Here is a 21,940-nt window from a genome sequence, read left to right as displayed (position 1 = left end):
AAGACAAACAGAGAACTTTAAACAATATCCGTGTTACACGTCTGACATCCCTCTGTGTTCTTCTCCAGACAGCCAGTGAAACCACAGGGAGTTAAATCACTGCACAGAGCAGAATTCCTGATGAATAACCCAAGAAGATAATCAACGCTCACTGTTGGAATGGAATGAGCACGGGGATATCTTCTGAATCAATTTTTGTTTGCCAGGGATTTCCATCGCCAGCCCTGTGTAACAAGAAAACAGGGGAAAAGGAATTATTTTGTAATAGCTTGTGGCACATCCATTACTCAATGTGAAATGCCCCGCAAGTTGATTTTACAGTGTGTTATCTTCCATTTTGAGCTGCCTTTTCAAATGTAGCCCAAATTGATTCAGTGGGACTGTTGTGCATCAATGCCCCCCCCCCGCCCCCGCCCCCGCCCCCGCCCCCCCTCCCTGTCCTTACTGCCCTAGAAGGGATACATTACCAAAATTATACAATGACAGACTATGACAAAACCTTGACAAAGGAATCCTACAAAGGGCCTGCACCCGTGAAGTGAAACACGATACTGTTGACACAAACACTGTGTTGGTTTAGGAGTTCATGGCCACAGTAAAAGGAATGTAGTGCGGCAGGTTTTTCCACATTGGTGACACAAGTCCATGGAGGTAAAAAAATAAAATAAAAATTACATCTTGAATACTCAGTTCCTTCTCATCATCTTCTTCTCTAATCTCATGAGGGGAAGGTCTCATATTATCTTGCAAGAAGAAAGAATATGGAAAAATCAAGAATTGTTTTGAGATTCAACTCGAGACTCTCAAACAACCAGCTGCTTTGACAGACAAGGGGATGCACCAAATCCATAAAACTCTGCGTCAGTGTGACATGTTTACAAAATATGGCTCTCAAGTCTAAGAGACGAATGAAAACAAACTGTGCTCGAGCTGAAAGTCTATTGATATGAAGCTTGAAGGTGAATGTGTCTGCAACACTCTCCAAGAGGTTTCCAACACTGCAGTGACAGGATTAACAAAATCCCTCAGAATCCCAATACCCAGTTAGTTTATCTGACTCCTTCCTTCTCTCCTTCTCCATTAGCCTCTCTATTCTCGAATTATTGAGCAACGACTCTTCTTCTTCAAAAAAAGAAATTACGGGGTCAAATTAATTCAGAGTTCAGAGTTTCCCTCAGACTTTGGTGCATTCTTAACAAGGTTATAATGAGGCACACGGTTTGAAAGTAGCACTTTTCAAGAGCCTTCCACCTTGTACTGTAGATGTGAGCCTTCTCGTTTAGAAGTGCATGAGTGGAGGTACTCAATTATTAATTATGTTGGACCGGAGTGTCGGACGTTAGGATCAAGAACTGGTAATGTGCCATATTTCAATAATCAGTGAACAAACACAGATTTATGTTCAAAGGCCCCGTTAGATCTGCTGAATTCGATTTCTACTCACACAAGAAATCGTGTACATTTCCATAATGACTGAAATGAAAGAAAACATGGGGGGTACACGTGGGTTCTACCAGACAGTATCATTACATCAAATATGAGATCAGTGCACAATAAGTATACTGAATTTGCAGCTGAATTGTTGAATAGTTAGAAAACCCCAAAGTAAAGCCTACCCCCCCCCCCCCCCCCCCCCCCCCAACATCAAGTATTTTATTCTTAAAAGGCTGGTAAAATCATGGCAGCAATATTTAAAAAAAAACGTATGCACAAATGACACACACACAAATCACATATTGGAGAGGGTGTAAAAGAGAAGATCTGATATGGTTAAGCCTTTTGATGGTTTCACACACCCCTTAGAATTCTGGGCTGGCAGGCAAACCTGGGAGCCCTTTCTGACAGGCCATATGATTAAACCATGAGGAGATTTTGATGTCAATGCAGAAGTGCCCTCACTCCGTTGAATTAAAAAGGCCAAAAAAAACATGGCTTTCTGAGGAACCACCCCCTTGGACTGTCTTTTCTTCTCACTTTTACACACTTGCGTGCTACTTGACTGATTGGCAGGTCCAATCATTAGCACTGGTTATGCATGCATTTCAGTTAGCTGCTGATCAATCTGATCCCACAGAGAAAGAGGGTTTTAAGATGGCAAGCAATGAGTATGTAAATGAATGAGCCTGCAAGGAAATGGTAAACTACAGTATACATATTCAAGAATGGCATTTCAGCGTAACACTTTCGATAGGTTTCACTTTTGAACTTAGCAGAGAGCCATTCTCCATTTATAAATGAGCTTCTTACAAAAATACAAAATCTAGAAACATTTCAGGGTTATTAAAATCAAGAGGCCTCTACATCAAAGCCATCTATCTACGTCAGATCACAGACGGTTGCATTCTGTTACTCAGCTGGTACGATGCAAAGACAAGGTAATTAACACATAAAACACTCAGACAGCAGGTAGGTCTGTTCTGATATCTGCAATTGATTTAGCTAGCCTTGCAGTTGTTGCTAAATTCAATAAATTCTAGGGGGCGGAGCTTTAGCTCCTTCAGGCGACACCCCCCCCAGTCTTAAGCAGAGAAGACTGCTGATTTTCTCACGATTTCAAAGCCTAATTTAACATACTTGTCGGTGTTTTTTTATACAAATTTGGATGGGTAGTTAACAATGCATTCTTCTGTGGCATGAGGAACTTACAACTCATTCCACTTTACAGCATCTTTAAAAAGGGTCCTGAAAATATGCCATTGTAGGCCATTCGATACTCCTATGTTTCAAGTCTTGGGGTACGGACAAAAGTTTCCACTAAAGTGGAACACAGCACCTATGATATGCTGACCAAAAACACATCCCATGGAAAGTATTGCGGTCCAGTGGTCTGGATTTTATTAAATCAAAACCCCACAGACACAATGTCTTCATAAATTAATTTATCTTCCTGAATTCCATGTTGTTAAAATAAACTAAAATCACAGACCCTGTATGGTGTTTTTCAAATTGTGGCATTGCATATTTAAGGTGAATGGTTTTAGATTAGACCCCATTTAAAGTATAAGCCACTGTCCCTTTCAGCTTCACAGGTAATCACTCAATAAAAACCTCAGTGACCATAAGCGGCTGTAACGTCTAGGAGGTGGGGAAGGGATTAGAAACTTATTACAACTGGGATTCACTTTCAGAGAAGTGACCTTCACTACACGACGAGGTTGGTGAAGCCAAGATTGCTGGAATTTTGCCTCGGAGCGTTCAACTACAGTGTCCTTTGAAGATAGTCAAGCCCCACCACTCCCAGGATCTAAACAAGACCAAACTTGACAGGAAAGAAAACTTCAGACCAAGCACTTTGAATGATCAACAACACACTGTGCCAAGCATTAACAATCTCTCTACGTGTCTATCTGTATCTGACATCTAAAGTACCCCATGTCCCCATTGTTAACATATTATTAAGTAACAGTCAACAGTCGTATGCATTCTTTGTGGACCTCTTTCTTTGGGTGTTCTAAACCGAAGGTACAAAATACAGCAGAGGCAGCCTGTGTCACATTACTGTAGGTCCTATTTCACCAATAGAAGATCAATCATCTCCAATGAGTCTGTGAACCGAACAGCTGGAAAACAAAATTCATCATTAGCTTGAGGTGAAACCTCTTGACGGCACCAAAGATCCCACCACCCCCTCCACCTCACACACACACTTTCACAACCTCTATGCCACAGCTAGTGTTCAGGGAACAGGGGAGAAGAAAAAAAAGCATTTACTCCCCCAAACTCCCACACCAGAAGTTCACAAAAAAAATGACTTGAGGTGACATACTCTTTTTGTTGCTCTTCACTTCACATGCATTTGAAATGTCATTGAAAAGAGACCAAAAGAAAGCCCCTGTATTGTTTGAACCAAATGAAAGGATTTCAACAGACAACATTTTTGAGTTTTAATCATGTCATGCAATGCATATAACTGCCTTTGGCCAAACATTCACTGTAAAAAAAAAACATTGTAAAAAAACAGGAACAATCTGGCAGCTGGGACGCCAGATTAAACCCATTAAATTACAGTAAAAAAACAAAACATGAATTAACCGTAATTTTCCTGTACCAAATAGAAGATATATCTGTAATATTACATTACAGGCTGTTCTTTGCCGGTAAATATGACTTCTATTAATTGAACTTCTCTGTAAAAAAACAGCATTTTCAATAAATAAAAATATTAAATAAAGCCAAAACAATATATGACGATTTAACATTTTCATTCAAAACAAGTCGTGTGCACAACATCCAGCGTCCAGATGCTGTAATCAGCATCCAGATACTACAGATATTACCGGCTCTTCATATTACAACTGTAGCGCCGACTAGCTGTGCAAATTGGAGAGGAATATTGCTCGCCGCACGCTAGGTTTGTTAGAAAAGTTAGATTGCCATCTAACTGGACAACATTCACACTCAGAGTGAACACTTAATGTATCCAAACTACAGACCATCACATTACACATATCAAAACAGAACGAACACAACAACAAAACTCCAAACAATGCTTATCTAACTAAGCTTAAACCTTTAACTCTGTAGCTTTTCAGCTTGCCGCGGGGCATTCTGGGTAACAGGAGCATTGCCGCTACACAACTATTTAATCGACTTTCCTTCGTCCTACTCTGGAGTCTTTACATTTATTCATTTAGCAGCCGCTTTTATCCAAAGCGACTTCCAAGAGAGAGCTTTACTAAAAGTGCATTGGTCAATGATCATAAACAACGAGATAGCAACAAAAAGGCTTTTGTAGTCTTTGATATTGACTGGTGCATTATGGGATGTCATGACGTCAACTACCCGAGCTCAGTTCACAATTCAAGGTTCCTATGTCTAAACCCAAAATCATGTTATTAAGTTATTTGTCCGTGGGATGAAAGTAAATATCTGCAAAATAGCTGTTAAATTAGATAGTTTTGATAAAATGAAATTAAGTGTTATAACAGAACATTTTGGTAAAAATGTTCTATTTGTAAAAAAACCCTGACATTTTAGTGTATTTTTAAGTAACAACATTTGGCTGTAATGTTTACGTAAAATTATAAATTTACAGTTTGCCATTGTCTTTCTATCTGTATTTCCTGTCATTCAGAAATACAGAAAAAAACACGTATAAGTTACAGAAAAAGTGCGTTAATTTCATCTCTTTTTTTTACAGTGTTGTGATGCTTCTCATTCAGCCTCATTATGGAGCTCATCTGCTTTTGAGGTTGAGGCTGAGATAAGGTTGTGCTACACGTTTCAAAGTACAGTGTTTCCCACACAGACTAATTTCTGGCGGTGCGCCACAGAATCAACACCGGCCGCCACATATTGCGTTTCGTTATTCTTTTTAAATTGTTTATTACGCTATTTAAAACACGCAGCGTATTCGTTCAGCTAAATTTCCTTTCCCTGCTCTCCCTCCGTCTCTCGGTCACTCACGCGTCTCTCTCACATACAGACACACAGTCACAATGTCAGCACACGTTAGTGTAACAGAGTGAGAACCGTGAAACTCGCTCCTCAGGTATGTAAGAGGCCACCCGCGTCAAAGAACAGCTAGCTTTTTGTTTGGCGTAGTTGGTAGTGGTCGCGCTTGGCAAGTCGGAAGCCGAGCATTCGAATCCCATGAGTGGCGAACTACCTTGTCAGACAGAGCGTGGCTACGGCTCTTACAGACCCGTCACATTGGTGCCGTGACCCGGATTCACTAGGTTAGCGTCAGCTAACCGCCGGAGTGAGTTTCAGAGGGGTTAGTGTAACGGAGTGAGAACCGTGAAACTCGCTCCTCAGGTATGTAAGAGGCCACCCGCGTCAAAGAAGAGCTAGCTTTTCTTTGACGTAGTTGGTAGTGGTCGCGCTTGGCAAGTCGGAGGCCGAGCGTTCGAATCCCGTGAGTGGTGAACTACCTTGTCAGACGGAGCGTGGCTACGGCTCTTACAGACCCGTCACATTAGCAATGACGCATAGATACGCCGTTCTAGACAGACAGCGATATCAGTGAGCCCTCAGCATTAGTACCATAGCTAAAAGTCTAGGAACCTTTCACTAGGTACCTATGAACATGTCTTAATCTGCTAGACAGGTGGGTTCCTCTTCGTTCTTTTGGTGAGCAATCTCACGTGCCCTACTTAATGGCGTCATGGAAATTTGTGTCTGAAATGTTCGCACGTTAAAAAATAAATACGACCTCACGTTATGTCAATCGCGCTTACATACTGCCTCCGAAACTTTCGTCCGTCAAAAAAAAGTTCGGATTGGGTTAGATTTTCTGCGTTTTTCGCATCCATAGCCAGCATTTTGATCGTTTTTTTGGCAATTCAGAGCCACTGAATTTTGAGGCTGACGATTGCGAAAAAACGCATACGAAAATTTCGCACTCAGTGTGCAAGGGCCTTAAGCGTAATCCCCGCAAAATACAAGTAAAAATGACAGCAGCGGTGTCTGCTGATATCACAGAGTTGAGGAATTTCTCCAAGCTCGATTTTATTCAAAAAAGGAGTTAATAGCAAGAGGGAGGTCTACACCAGACTGAAATGGACTACTGCAGCAAAAAGGGCAACATTTTTTCCATCGTTTCAAACACTGGTATGGAAGAAAATATGTTTACGCTATGTTGCTGTGCTAACAGTCAGCGGCTGTAGATTACTGCTTGTACTGTTTACTGCTTTTACTGTTTTGAAATATTAGCCTAACAATAAATTAGGTAATCTGGCTTTCATAACACAGTGCCTAGCCTCTTACTGACATCACCGCACATCACTGACGTTCAGGGCCGGTCCTTCCTATAGGCGACATAGGCAGCCGCCTGGGGCGGCATGAAGAGGGGGGTGGCATTTTCCGAAGTGCCATCCATTAATTAACCCCCTGCACTACCAGCAAAGGGCGCCAACCGCGCCACGTCATATGTCCTTGTAGTGGTTGGGGGGGGCCGCACCCCCGGCGGTGGGGGGGTGCTCATGATAAATATTGCCTAGGGCGCCAAATGCGCTAGGACCGGTACTGCTGACGTTAACATACCGGACACCTCTTCAGCCTATTCTGTGTGCTATTGTATTGTGTAGTTGAATAACTTGTCTTTCCAGATGAAATGTCTGTTCTTGGTCTTGGATTTTGCTACTTAGTCCAGTGCGACTAATATATGATTTGTTCCTCTTCATGACGCATTTCTTGACTGATGTGATTTATACTCCGGAGCGTTTTATAGTCCGATAAATGCGGTAATGCGTTCTGCTTTTTTTCTCTTTTTTTTTTACAACATAGTTAAGGCGGCAGGCGTGTGTTGCTAAGGCGGCCGACTTAGCTGCAAAGTGCTGCGGGAAACCCTGAAAGCTGTTATGATAGTCAGTGTAATTATTTGCCTACCAAGAGAGCCTCTTAAATATGCTGTAAAGTGGAATTGAAAATGAGTTTTAAGTTCATCACACCACAGAAGAATGTTTTGTTAACTACCCATCCAAATTTGAATGAAAAAAACACACTGACAAGTATCTTAAATTAGGCTTTGAAATCGTGAGAAAATCAGCAGTCTTCTCTGCTTGAGACTGGGGGGGGGGGCTGTCGCCTGAAGGAGCTGAAGCTCCGCTCCCTCAAATTTATTGAATTTAGCAACAACAGCAACACTAGCTAAATCAATTGCAGATATCAGAACAGACCTACATGCAGTGTTTTATGTATTCATTACTTTGTCTTTGCATCGTACCAGCTGAGTAACAGAATGCAACCGTCTGTGATCTGACGTAGATAGGTCGCTGTGACGTAGATAGGTTGGGTTTTTGCCCCGCCTATACAAAACCTGAGCTGAAAACGGGAGAGAAACTGTTCAACAGTCTAACTCCACATTTCAGTGCGACAAAGTTTTCGTACTTTTCACATGCTTTCACACGTATATAATGTACTGAGAAGCAAATCATGGAATTTGCTTTACAGCATCTTTAGGAGCTGTGTGTGTGTGGGCTTTTGTAACAAATACGGCTCCTTTGTACCTTGAGTAGGTAGGGTGAGATATTGTTTGTTTCCCAGACAGCACCACTGGGAAAATCAAACCATTTGATTTTCTTATCTTTGGAAAACATTACTGGAAAGTTTTTGGGATGTTTTCAGAGGGGGAAAGGAAAGTGTGTGTGTCTGTGTGGAAGGTTGTATCAGAGTCTTTGCGCACATGCTTTGTCTCAACACATTTTATGTTGTTTAGGTATGGTTTTGAAGTACAGAAAGTAGTGAGGATATATAAATATAGCTCTGACATGTGGATTGACTAGCAAAGCATAGCATTATAACCACAGGTCTTCAACATGAACCTCAATGTCTTTGAACTTTTTAACACCTCATCTGACCAAACAGGTTCTGCAGACCCTGGCACTGTCACAACTAGATTATTGCTCGGTAGTCTGGTCAGGTACCACAAAAATTAACCTAGGGAAGCTTCAACAGGTACAAAACAGAGCAGCTAGGCTTGCCCTTAAGTGCACACCAAGAGCAAATGTAAATAACATGCATGACCGACTCTCCTGGCTGAAAGTTGATGAGAGGCTAAAAGCATCGCTTCTGTCTTTCATTCAAAAAATTAACACATTAAAAAACCCAGACTGTTTGTTTAGGCAGCTCACACTCAGCTGTAATGTACATACATACCCCACCAGACATGCCACCAGGGGTAACTACACAATTCCAACAATTAAAACAAACTCAAAACAACGTACAGTACTATGCAGGGCTATGGTTGAATGGAACTCCCTTCCAGATCACATCTCAAAAACCCAGAACAAAGCTAGATTCAAAAAACAAGTGAAGCAACACCTCATGGCTGTTTGCACTGGATACTAGCATGTATTACTAATTTGTATTTATCTACTCATTTATCCTTTTTCCTATTTGCCATCTGTTGTCTTTGTGTGTTGATGGTTAGGTTATTTAGTCTTTTATTTTTGTATTTTTTTATCTGTTGTTTGTATGTTGATTTCTTCTTTGTTATATGCTTTTCCTTTTTTTATCTGTTGTTTGGTACGTTGTTTTCTTGTGTGGACTCCAGGAAGAGTAGCTGGTGTCTTTGGCATCAGCTAATGGGGATCCGAATAAAATCAAAATCAAAATCAAATGTCTACCAGGCCTTGACCTTCTAAATAATGACGTGTTTCGGCAACAAATGATGACTCTGCTAACTGACAAAACAGGACGTCGTTGTTGAAGACGTCATTCCCCATGTGGCAATAGAAATACATTGTAATTAAGTTCCTTTTCAGAATCAGAATCAGAATGGGTTTTTTATTCGCCATGAAAGTTTGCACAGACAAGGAATTTACTTTGGCAGGAGAGCCTACCTAGGCTGCCATTTTCGGCGTCAAGTAGAAAGTTACAGCATAACATGAGGAGAGAGGAGGAGAGAAAAAGGCAACACCCAGACAATGCTCCTAGAGGAGTACAGTGTGGGAACAGACAAAAACCTCAGCATATAAGCACAACAACATTTACAAAAACACGTGACTTGCAACGGGGAGTGGGGGGGGGGTAGACAAGCAGCATCTGGACCTGCAGCCATGGTAGGCGCTGGACACAGACCCGCCAGCCACCCTGGGCAAACAAGCAGGCGAAGGCGTTGGATGGGGGTGGGGGGGTGTGGGGGGGGGAAGGGAGGAGCAAGATAGTCTCGCTTCAGCGCTCTCCAGGGGAGTTGTTTTCCAGCGACGGCCTTGGCCAGGGCCTGTGCTGGTTACGGGCCGAAAGTGGATAAGATTGGGGTAGTTGTTTTGACGAGTAGCCGCAACTCAATTTTCACGTCCACCCTTCAGGAAGGTCTCCATGTCCTCCATCTTCCTTTGCAGAGCCGCAAACTTATCCCTGTTGTAATCAATGCTGCGTTGTAAGTTCACAGTCTGAGCTCCAACAACTCTGCCCACCGCATCAATCATATCGGGCAGCCTAACGGGGCTTTTGATGGCTGCAGCCGTTTCCTTAATTTTCCGATATACAAAGCCAGCGCCTATTCCAAACAGCAGAAAGCCTGTAATCATGGTTCCGAATATGAAGATGTCTTCAACGTCCTCCACGGAAAGCGCTGCTAGACACACGACACGCCAATTCTCCCACGCGTCCATCGTGTAGCCAGCTGTGAACGTCCCGTCCGGACAGTTGGGTTCCCCCGAACCCGAGCTTCTCTTCGAGAAGATGGTGTCAATAGCATTGAGAGACCAGCTAATTAATTCCATGCTTCTAGTTTCGGAGAGTGATGATGAGAGAGTATCTTGAGACAAGACAAGACACAAGACACAGCCAAGCAGGGAAGGTCAGGGAGGGGAGGAGAGAAAAATGCGACCGCCTTCGTCGAGAGCCAAAGAGGATGATGATGAATGATGAACAGCCATATAACACTATGATCTTGCTATCCCGGTTCCAACAGCACCTCCTGTAAACTTGACTTTAAACTAATGTAACAAAACTGTATTGAAAATCACTTTCCCTTACAATTATGGTGGTGACTCTGCAGGGAACAGGCTTGAGGTGTTTTGTTGGAAGGTATCCCACCCACACAGGAGTCCACATCAGAGTCCCCAGCTGAGCAGCTCAAGCTCTATTGATGCACTCCTACATCATACTGGAAGACTCAATAAGAACCAAACAGCAGGAAATGTTGTCTGGGGATTTTCTTCACCCAAGTGCACTTTAATTACCAGGGTGGAGGGACGGAAGTTGTGGACATGAAAGTGCACAACCCAGGGTGCAGGTTAAAAGAACCAATTTTTGTCACATTTCTGCAATACTTGTTGTTCCACAACACTGAATAGGCTATTGTCCAGTCTGTCGGCTAACATCAAATCTCCTTTAGGTGAATAGTTTCTTGTTTGATGGGAGCAAAATTAAATGGATGTAGATGTCTGGCCACTGTGAATTTGAAGACATTGTCAATGACTTGTTAGAACTGTTGGTGTGGAGCCTGTATTTAAAGAAAACTGTAATTAGATTGTGTCACTCAGACACTCAGGGTTTTGATTACAGTTGTGCAATCACGGTCATGCCGTGCAATGCCAGCCCATCACATTGAAAACCATTCTAACACTGGAGCTTTTGTACTTGACCCCTCTGGCTTGTAAATACATCAATTTGGGTTCTTTGTGAGGAGTGCAATCACAAAAAAGGCAAAGAGAAAAGGGGTAGGTACTGAGATCACCCACAAAGGAACTATCTCACGAGAGAGAGATACAGATATGCTGTCAACTGTGATTCAGCAGAAAAAAAGTGCACACACACACTTAACTAAAACCTTTCAATAAAAAATAGAAACCAAAGACTGCTAGTTCCTAAACTCAACACGAGCAGTCAGAAGCAGTAAACAGACCCTCTGATCTAGTGGAGGACTAAAGGGTTGATGTATGGAGAATGTGTAGATGCCCAAGCTCCAATTCAAGCATTTAATACTCGAGCACGACCGATATATCGACGGGCCGATATTATCGGCCGATATTAGGCATTTTCCAAACTATCGGTATCGGCATTTATAATGGCCGATAAATGAATATTAATGTTTAAAATATATATAGCTATATATATATATATATATACTTTTTTTTAATTTATTTTTTATTGTGTTTTTGTTCAAAGGACTTTAAGTTTCATGTCTTAAGTTTGTATTTTTCTACATTTTATTTATCAGAACTTTAATATATTTTGATGTTCCTCTGTTCTGATGTGACAATAAAACAAACAAGTTTATTTTTAAACTGCATTATCATATTATTTTAGTGTGGAAATAATAACAGGAGTCAGATGGCTGAGTGGTTAAGGAATTGGGCTACTAATCAGAAGTTTGCCGGTTTGATTTCCGGCAATGTAAAATGACGTTGTGTCCTTGGGCAAGGCACTTCACCCTACTTGCCTCTGGAAATGTCCCTGTACTTACTGTAAGTCGCTCTGGATAAGAACGTCTGCTAAAAATGACTACATGTAAACTACAAATAACTGTTAGGGAAATCAGTTTGTTTTGTTACGCAATTCTGGATTTTTAAAATATTTTTTAATATCGGCCTATTTCGGAATATCGGATTTTTAAATCACCAAATATTTGTATCGGTATCTGCTTTAAAAATCTGTTATTGGTCGGGCTCTATTTAATACAAAGACGAACCATGTGCAAATCTCCTTTAGTTTACCCAATGGCAAGTATTCAGGCTATACCTATGCAGCTGGTGTCTGTTGTTGGTGTTGCAGCTTAAACAACCACAGAAACTGTAGTAACTGACTCCCCCTCAGTATTTGAGACTCCATGTTCAGGTCAAACCATGCTCATTACCCATGAATACTCATTGATTCTGAATAATCCTCTGTCAGCCTAGGAGTCCACATGCTTTCAACAGATTCTTTAAGCTTTTGCTGCCTTTCACGCTCCCGTATTAGTACAGGGTCGATCTGAGACAACACAGTGGTGAAACCTGAGCCTGCTCTTCAGGACTGGTGGAGCTGCTGCTAATTTGTCGCATGAAAAGATCCGTCTTCCTCCTCAGCTTTGGACCCCGAAAGCTGCTGCCTGCTTGAATAATTCAGCCAGACGAGGTTCACCCACTGCTTAGAGATAGAATGACTAACAGGGGCCCCAGAAAGGAAAAGGGGTGGAAGGGGTGAAATGTGGGCTACTCCCTAAGTAGTAGGAGGCTCCTACCTTTCAAAGGAGGAGTTTTTTTCATGTGTGTAAAACATTACGAAATATATCTAGCTTTCCCATGAACATCAGTTACATTAAGATTGTTCAGTTAACCCTTGTGTTATCTTCGGGTCATTCTGACCCATCAGTCATTGTGACCCACTGTCGTATTGCGACAAATTTACCTCCTACAAAAACAAAGTGAAGCATTTTCTTTTAACTGTTGGGCTGTCTCAGACCCCCCACATTGCAATGGTTAAAAGAAAATTATTTTTATTTGTTTTTGTATTGGGTAAAATTGGGTAAACACAACGGTGGTTCGTTATGAACCTTTGGGTCATGTGACCCGAAGGCAGCACAAGGGTTAAACATTTATTAGAGGTTGCCTCATTGTTGGTAGGTGGCATCAGAACTCTCTAGAAGTTTAAACCAAAGGCCCTATTCAATCAAACCTGATATCCAACAAGATTGATGAAGCTATTCTTTATGCTCTGAAAGAGCACAACATTGGATTCATGTATTGAACCGTGAAAGGGAAAACAGATTACATTTATTAGAATACAAATTCAGATTGTTAGTGCTTTCTTTCTGTAAATAAAAATATAAACATGACTATGAAATTAATGCAACAAATGGCGGAACATGTTTCCTATGAGAACTGAAACTATGTTATGTTGGCACTTGTTACACATAACCTAGTCTAGGCCTGAATTGGACCACTGGTGTCTAGTTTTCCTAGGCAGCAATAAGCCAGAACCCCACATAGAATCCAGCCTTGGGCCCCCAAGGTTACATTTACATTTAGTCATTTAGCAGACGCTCTTATCCAGAGCGACTTACAGTAAGTACAGGGACATTCCCCCGAGGCAAGTAGGGTGAAGTGCCTTGCCCAAGGACACAACGTCAGTTGGCATGACCTGGAATCGAACTGGCAACCTTCGGATTACTAGCCCGATTCCCTCACCGCTCAGCCACCTGACTCCCTAAGGTTAACACAGGCCCCGCACACCCCGCTGCCTGGCCTCATCCTCTCTGTTGTGCAGCACTACTCAGCAGACAGACAAATTAGTAGCATCAGGATTGTGAATGGGGTTTAATTTCCATGTCTGCCTCACCCTATTCTACAGCAGTGCTCCCTCAACCACGCCCCTCTCATTCTTCCATACGTATATTATGAAAATAGAACGAGAGTGCACGTCCCTATGCAAATGCTTGCTCAAACTAAAGTAACCTTGTAAACTAGGGAGAAGGTGCATTCATTATATGGGAGTACAATTCTGCCTTTCACAGCTTGATTTACTCTGTGATAGTAAAACACAGTGGAAGACAAGGGGGAGGAGTAAGAGGACAGCACTAAATTGTGTTGCGGATAACATCTGACCTGACTTCATTAGTATTATGTTGTGTGATAAGCCACACGGGGAAAGATTAACTGACAGAGATATATCTTCCCTGCTTGTAGACTAGACACCTTTTATTCAGGGAGAAATAGAGACAGATGTGTCGTTCCCTCGCAGGCAGTCCTCCCTCCAGTTCAATTGAAATGCCTTTCAACACTGCCAGCTTATATGAACTACCTTTCTGTCAGTTTATGGAATGGTATAATTTAACTGTGATATGGCACTGGGAAGTCACAAGGGACATGTTGACTTCTTAGCCTTTTTCCTCAATGGCATTCGCTTCTGTGCTTCATTAGAAAACAATAGGCTCAAAAAAATTATTTCTTTCAGGGAAGCCTAAAAATTGTTCCATGACGTATGGGAAAGAGCTGACATTGTTGAGAACTTAAGTTCCCATTTCTCTACCAGACTTCTAGACAGACGGACATCTAGCAGTTCTCTAAGAACTTTGCGCTGTAGCTCAGAAGATGACTCCTCCGTTACGCTCTGACAAGTCATTTTTAAACACGAGTTAAACGGGTAAGATACTAGTAAGCATAGGGCACTAGTGTATTCAAGTTGATGCAAACGTGGCGATTCACTTTTAAGTAAAGATGTGAGCGAGATCTGAGGAGAAGCCCCGGCCTGATGAATGCTTACATTGTGAGGCTATAGGGAGATGGCAATTAAAGGAGCAAACAATGTTCCACATGACCCACTTCCAGGGCCTTTCCTGGTGTCCAAGCTGGCATGTTGATTCTTCTTTGGTGTACAGCTGTCTTGCCAGTATCTGATCTATCCCTTTACCAGTCTGGAAGTCATTTGGCATATACCCCAGTTGGCTATTGAGTTTAGCAGTTATATCCCCATAAATGCATGTACAGAGGCACATTCAAGAGAGTAATTGGGTGCTTTAGCGATCAATGTTAATCCTCCCACCCCGACATTGGCTTCAATATCAATACACTTATATTACCTGGTCTGTAATGAGCAAAAATCTCCCAAAATGCTTTGGCTGGTCTGTTTAGATGGACTTTAAGCATACATCCACAAACATGTTCTACATGACAAGCATGGAGGTGGCCTCAACATACCAGAGAGCACATTATCCTGATGGCATCAAGTAATTGAAGCGGTTAATTAATGTCTACACCTGCGATAATCATGGCAGCAGTGGGAGTTCCATGTCCTATAAAGATTGCTTTGATGGCAATTGATTTTGTGTTCCGTGAGGGGGCTCTGACTAACGGCCTACAGCTTTTCACCATATATCAAGTCACAGCAGTCCAGGAGGGCATGTGGTATTAGCAAGATGAAATATGGCTTTGCTACATTTTCATACTTCCATACTTGATCACTATTGGTGGATCTAGCTTTGCTGCATATATAATGCTGACTCTGGTGGATTTCAGTCATCCAGACAAGGCTCCATCAAGCTGTGATCTACAAGTACTACCCACAGTCTTTGCGCATCCACCAGCACAGCTCTGTTCTCAACAATGCAATAATATGTTAAATAGGAAGTGTGTGTGTGTGTGGGGGGGGGTTGCACAGAAAGTCAGTGGAATGGATCAAATCTGTTTTGTTTTCATTAATACAATTTCCCAGAAGTCATTTAGGCAATTCGAAAAACTGGTCCCAGAGCTAAGATGAGTCCATTAGCAGATGGGGTGGGGGGCAGGGGGTTGTATTGCTGGAAGAGGATGAGAAGGAGAGATGAGTGAAGAAAATGAAGCTAGGTGTCTCTCTGTCATATGGATGAAGCAATTGCTGTAAAAGCATTTGAGGGCCCCCATCACTACCACCTGCCAGCCTTTACACCCCCCACCCCTCCACTCCCCACACCAAGCACACAGGTTAGCCAGTTACCAGTTAGTGGCTGCATCAGTAGTCATTGTAATTGGCTAATTGTGTCTTATGAACACAGGAATTACCTCAAAGGGCCACCCAAATTACCATGTTGCTCTGGCAAAATCACTTGGTTTTGACTGGATTAAAGTTCCTGCCATTACACCGTGGCTGTGTCAAATTATTCGTGCAACTTGCGGGTTTCTCGTTTACAGACTAAATTGACCCTGTTTGTGAGCTTGACACTGCATTAGGAATAGGCTTTCCCTTTATTCAGCGGTCTGTCTAACAATGGTTTGGATGTGTAAAATAAAAAATGGCATAGCCTACTCTTTGAAATCTGAATGAATTCAACTTTCTAGTTTATAATATAATTGGGAGTGACAAGTCTGACACACCAGTCCCTTCCTGCCCATAAGCAATTCACAACACAAACCTAAATACATTGGCATGATAACATGAGCCAATACACTGTCCCCTTATACAGTTAGGTCCATAAGTATTTGGACATTGACACAAATGTCATCATTTTGGCTCTGTATACCACCACAATGGATTTGAAATGAAACAATCAAGATGTGCTTTAAGTGCAGACTTTCAGCTGTAATTTCAGGGTATTTACATCCAAATCAGGTGAACGGTATAGGAATTACAATACATTTTATATGTGGCCCCCCCCTTTTTAAGGGACCAAAAGTAATTGGACAATTGGCTGCTCAGCTGTTCCATGGCCAGGTGTATGTTATTCCCTCATAAAGGGAGTTCGTTATTTCATTGACAAGGAGCAGATAAAAGGTCTAGAGTTCATTTCAAGTATGATATTTGTGTCTGGAATCTGTTGCTGTCAACTCTCAATATGAAGTCCAAAGAGCTGTCACCATCAGTGAAGCAAGCCATCGTTAGGCTGAAAAATCAAAACAAACCTATCAGAGAGATAGCAAAAACATTAGGTGTGGCCAAATCAACTGTTTGGTACATTCTTAAAAAGAAAGAACGCACTGGTGAGCTCAGCAACACCAAAAGACCCGGAAGACCACGGAAAACAACTGTGGTGGATGACAGAAGAATTCTTTCCCTGGTGAACAAAAACCCCTTCACAACAGTTGGCCAGATCAAGAACACTCTCCAGGAAGTAGGCGTATCTGTGTCAAAGTCAACAATTAAGAGAAGACTTCACCAGAGTAAATACAGAGGGTTCACCACAAGATGTAAACCATTGGTGAGTCTCAAAAACAGGAAGACCAGATTAGAGTTTGCCAAAAAACATCTAAAAGAGCCTGTACAGTTCTGGAACAACATCCTATGGACAGATGAGACCAAGATAAACTTGTACCAGAATGATGGGAAGAGAAGAGTATGGAGAAGGGAAGGAACTGCTCATGATCCAAAGCATACCACCTCATCAGTGAAGCATGGTGGAGGTAGTGTTATGGCGTGGGCATGTATGGCTGCCAATGGAACTGGTTCCCTTGTATTTATCGATGATGTGACTGCTGACAAAAGCAGTAGGATGAATTCTGAAGTGTTTCGGGCAATATTATCTGCTCAGATTCAGCCAAATGCTTCAGAACTCATAGGACGGCGCTTCACAGTGCAGATGGACAATGACCCGAAGCATACTGCGAAAGCAACCAAAGAGTTTTTTAAGGCAAAGAAGTGGAATGTTCTGCAATGGCCAAGTCAATCACCTGACCTAAATCCAATTGAGCATGCATTTCACTTGCTAAAGACAAAACTGAAGGGAAAATGCCCCAATAACAAGCAGGAACTGAAGACAGTTGCAGTAGAGGCCTGGCAGAGCATCACCAGGGACGAAACCCAGCGTCTGGTGATGTCTATGGGTTCCAGACTTCAGGCTGTCATTGACTGCAAAGGATTTGCAACCAAGTATTGAAAGTGACAATTAGATTTATGATTATGTTAGTTTGTCCAATTATTTTTGGTCCCTTAAAAAGGGGGGGCACATATAAAATGTGTTGTAATTCCTACACCGTTCACCTGATTTGGATGTAAATACCCTGAAATTAAAGCTGAAAGTCTGCACTTAAAGCACATCTTGATTGTTTCATTTCAAATCCATTGTGGTGGTATACAGAGCCAAAATGATGAAAATTGTGTCAATGTCCAAATACTTATGGACCTAACTGTATATATGAATATCCCAAAGGAGAGCCTCCTTGGCATGGTGGACTTTAGAACATTGTCTGCATGTTAAACAAAGCTATCCCCAAGAGCACACAGACTGTTTCATTTCCTGGTCTGAATTGAAAGACACACTTTAATGGGCAGTCTAAATGACTTTTAGCCATGACATCATAACCCCATGTGAACGAGCCCTGTATGTTGCTACCATAGACCAAAGTACGCTGCAGCAGTTGAGTCATATTCCATTTCAGGAAGTGTGCTTCTCTGTGTGGGTGGGGATGGGGTGGTTACCGCTCTGTTTACAAGTGACTTCATTGTAATTCCCCTTCCTTTCCAGATATCACTTGGTTTGTTCATCAGTGGTCTTCATCTGCATTGCTGAGATATTCAGTACATTAAAAAGGCCACGTATTAGTATAAGGTATTAGTCACCATGGCTGAGGAAGACTATCCACTGGTGGGATAACAACCACTTTTGCATTTGCATGAGAGGTGAAAGGAATTTATTAAAGGGCTCTTTTCCACCAACGCTGTCAACATTTTATCACACATAACACCTCCCAAGATAAACCTATAGTTTTATTAGTCCGTCTACACAATGCAATGGAATTTATTGGTTTATTCAAATAGGCTACACCCCATACAGAAATGACATCTTAGACAAGTGGAACGCCTTTGTTCATAGCGGGTGAGGACGATAAATCTTCAGGCCCTGACAGAAAGATTTAAACACTGGATCAAAAGGACAGTGAACCTCAAAGGTGGTGGGAGTTGAAGGTAACTGGCCTTTTGAGGTTGCATACACAGCACATGTGAGGTGCCTCTATGGTTGATGTCGAAAAGTATTTATTTTACATGTCTGGACAGAGGTAGATAGTATAATAAGCACCCATTAGTCCTGAGGTTAAAGACATTCAAAGCAGATGAACAGCTTGATACTATTAGACCACAACACCTCAATGAGGTTCAACTCTGTAGGCTAACATGAAACTTCAGGCCACAATTCACAGTAGGGGTGGAGCATTTCAACAGATTTGAATCAAACCAAAACAACTCTGGTACCCATCTGTCAGGGGTCAGCGACCATGACCACCCAAGATAAGATCAAATGGAGGCTTTAACTGCAGACATAACCCCACTGTCTACAGCTATTCTCTGCCTCATAACAAAGAGCAGGTCTGTTTAACGACAGGAGACTGAAATGACAGATTATGCTAATTACAAGGGATGGATATATATTACATTAGTGTATAGTTATCCACTAAATCTCGGGTGAAACCTTGTGATACCGTGTTATACCATATGTGACTGTAATAGAAATGTTAAAGGCATACTTCTCAATTTCAACAGGCAGCCAAGCCAATTTCTTGAATAAAAGGGTGCGGTTAGGTGCTCATTTGCAATTCACATGCAAACCAGGACTTACAGCCCATGAGTCTCTGTTTGTGTTTATGAGCAAATGAAGGATCAGTAATGACCTTATTCTACGACTAAACAGAATGCATGTATTGTGTCAGGAAAATTCTATGGATTGGAACTCAAACCGTGTTATTTCCCCATAGCATATCCTCCCTATAGACTAATACCACCAAACACAGCTTGTCTGAGAACAATTTCAACTTAATGAGTAACCTGTAGGCCTAATTGCTGAGGGCTGAATCGCAATCTCATTGCTATGCCGAACAGCAAGCAATGGACCTCGTTGGTCCAAATCCCGTACGCTCTCTCAGAGAGAGAGAGAGAGAGAGAGAGAGAGAGAGAGAGAGAGAGAGAGAGAGAGAGAGAGAGAGAGAGAGAGAGAGAGAGATGCCGGAGGAAGAGTTGTGATACCCGAAGGCAGCTATAGACACATTAATTTCCATTAGGCTATGGGAATATGGAAAGAAGTTCCCTATGAACTATCAATAAAAAAAGTTGGGTAAACTAAAGGTTAGGATAGGCTACATTAGCGGAGTAAAAGCATGTGCTCACAGTCCTATATGAATTATTTTGCACTTATGCGTGGCTAGTGATCAGGCATCTTTATAGCCTATTGTATATTTTCTAGATATATTTGTTCCACAGCCATTGTGTGACAATGTTCAGCAATGTGGACTCACTTCATAATGCATTGCGTCCTTAGCCTATGGTATTCGGGTATAGCTAGCTACAGTCATTCTAATCAAGATCATAGCACGTCCCAAATAAATAAAATAACTGTTGCAACTTGTCGATGAATTGAGTGAGTGGGAGAGGTAGGTTTAAATGTTTAAATAACCTAGGCAACAGACAGTGTCCCGAGTGTCACTGTTACACAGCACTTAACTTAACCTACTAAATAATCAGATTTGGTTTTAACTAATTCGAAACATGACGAGGCAGCCTGTTCTAAAATGACCACAGAAATCATAATTAGAGCTAACAACTTTGTATAGTCTAATTACCTTGTAGATGCATCACAAGAGTGATGAGGGAGACCATAAGGGAAGCAGTCGAGTCCATCCTTCGAAATATCAAGATTTCAGGATCCTGGCGAAATGACCTGTAATCGGTTTTACAATAAATTATGAAAATTTCGAATGTAGCGTGGGTAAGCAACAGCGTTGTAATAGTGGCGTCCCTGTTGTTTTTATCTATTTCAAAGCTTCTTGGAAAGTCCGAAAATTTTCGAGCGTGATATCAGAGAAGTGCGCGAGAACTGAGCAGGTGACTGACTGAAGAACGGGAAGTTTCGAGTAGCCTAGTGGAGGGGACAGGCTTTCCTGAGCAACTCCGCCTTTTTTGCCCCACCTATGAATAATGTCAGTGCAGCATGTATATGGCAAGATGTTGCCACAGTTCTTTTTGAAATATAGATTTTCTTTGCAATTAAACGTTGGCTACACTGCCAGTGCACTGACACTGCCGTCAGGTGGCTGAGCGGTGAGGGAATCGGGCTAGTAATCCGAAGGTTGCATGTTCGATTCCCGGTCATGCCAACTGACGCTGTGTCCTTGGGCAAGACACTTCACCCTACTTGCCTCGGGGGAATGTCCCTGTACTTACTGTAAGTCGCTCTGGATAAGAGCGTCTGCTAAATGACTAAATGTAAATGTAAATGTAAAATGTGTTTCCTCAGTTGCGCAGTTTTTGGGTGTTTTGTGCACGTAGCCTAAAGACAAGCACTTTGTATTGCTTACAATAGGTTTAAGCCAACTAACTTAAATATACATGTGGTTTGAAGGGGAAATCAAAATAGAAGGATGACTTCTACTTTTACTTTCGTATGCATGTAGTGACATCATCAAATCGTAATTTCAAAACAATTGTGTGGAATTTGCAGTTGTAGGAAATGCCTAATGTTAGTTGCTCCATTGCATTCTCTAATTCCTGCTTTTTTCTCTCTGTCCCATTTAAACCTCCCCCCCCCCCTCCACACCTCCCCTGTGGTGTGGGGGGTTGAGCTGTCAACATATGCCTGGTCGACGGTCTGACAATGTTGGACCTGGTCACCAGTGGACAGCGGTCCGTGACAGTCTGCCAACATTGGACCTAGTCGCCAAGTGGACATCGGTTTCCTTTGACGGACAACAGGGAGTTACTGGTCCCTTCCCTTCCTGTCCATCCATCTAACTGGCTTTCCTGTGATGCTGCGCCGATCACACGCCCCCAGCCGATGCTTCCACTGCTTATACAAGCATTTGCCAACTTTGGATTTCTGTATTTCAACACCCATTGGCACTTTTCTTGATGTATGACTATGTTTAGCCTGTGTTTTGCACCTCTTTCACCAACCATCTCCGGAGGGAAGGGATCCCTCACTGAATTGCCCATCCCAAGGTTTCTTAAAGGTGACATGACATGAAAACTTCACTTTAGGAGGTTATTTAACATTAATGAGTTCCCCTAGTTTGCCTTTGGTCCCCCTGTGGCTAGAATGTTCGATAGGTGTAAACCAAGCACTGGGTGTTCTTCTCCGCCTTTGAGAAAATGAAGGCTCAATTGCTCTGTTTGA

The 21,940-nt window shown here is 42.1% G+C and overlaps 1 protein-coding gene across 2 annotated transcripts in view; it reads right to left on the bottom strand.

Annotated features, from left to right (window-relative positions):
* LOC136963108 (CD166 antigen homolog) overlaps positions 1 to 20,633 on the bottom strand; it is a 73,007-nt gene extending 52,374 nt beyond the window's left edge. For both annotated transcript variants that reach the window (XM_067257126.1, XM_067257127.1), the window contains exon 1: positions 20,391 to 20,633. In XM_067257126.1, coding sequence (XP_067113227.1) covers positions 20,391 to 20,448 — 58 coding nt within the window. In that variant the 5' untranslated portion in view covers positions 20,449 to 20,633. The remainder of the gene's footprint in view (positions 1 to 20,390) is intronic.
* Positions 20,634 to 21,940: the final 1,307 nt, after the last annotated feature.

Source organism: Osmerus mordax, chromosome 19 (genome assembly GCF_038355195.1).
Source record: "Osmerus mordax isolate fOsmMor3 chromosome 19, fOsmMor3.pri, whole genome shotgun sequence".
NCBI classification, from domain to species: Eukaryota; Metazoa; Chordata; class Actinopteri; order Osmeriformes; family Osmeridae; genus Osmerus; species Osmerus mordax.
Note: the sequence above shows the minus strand (reverse complement) of the source record. Positions and strands in the feature narration are given on the sequence as shown.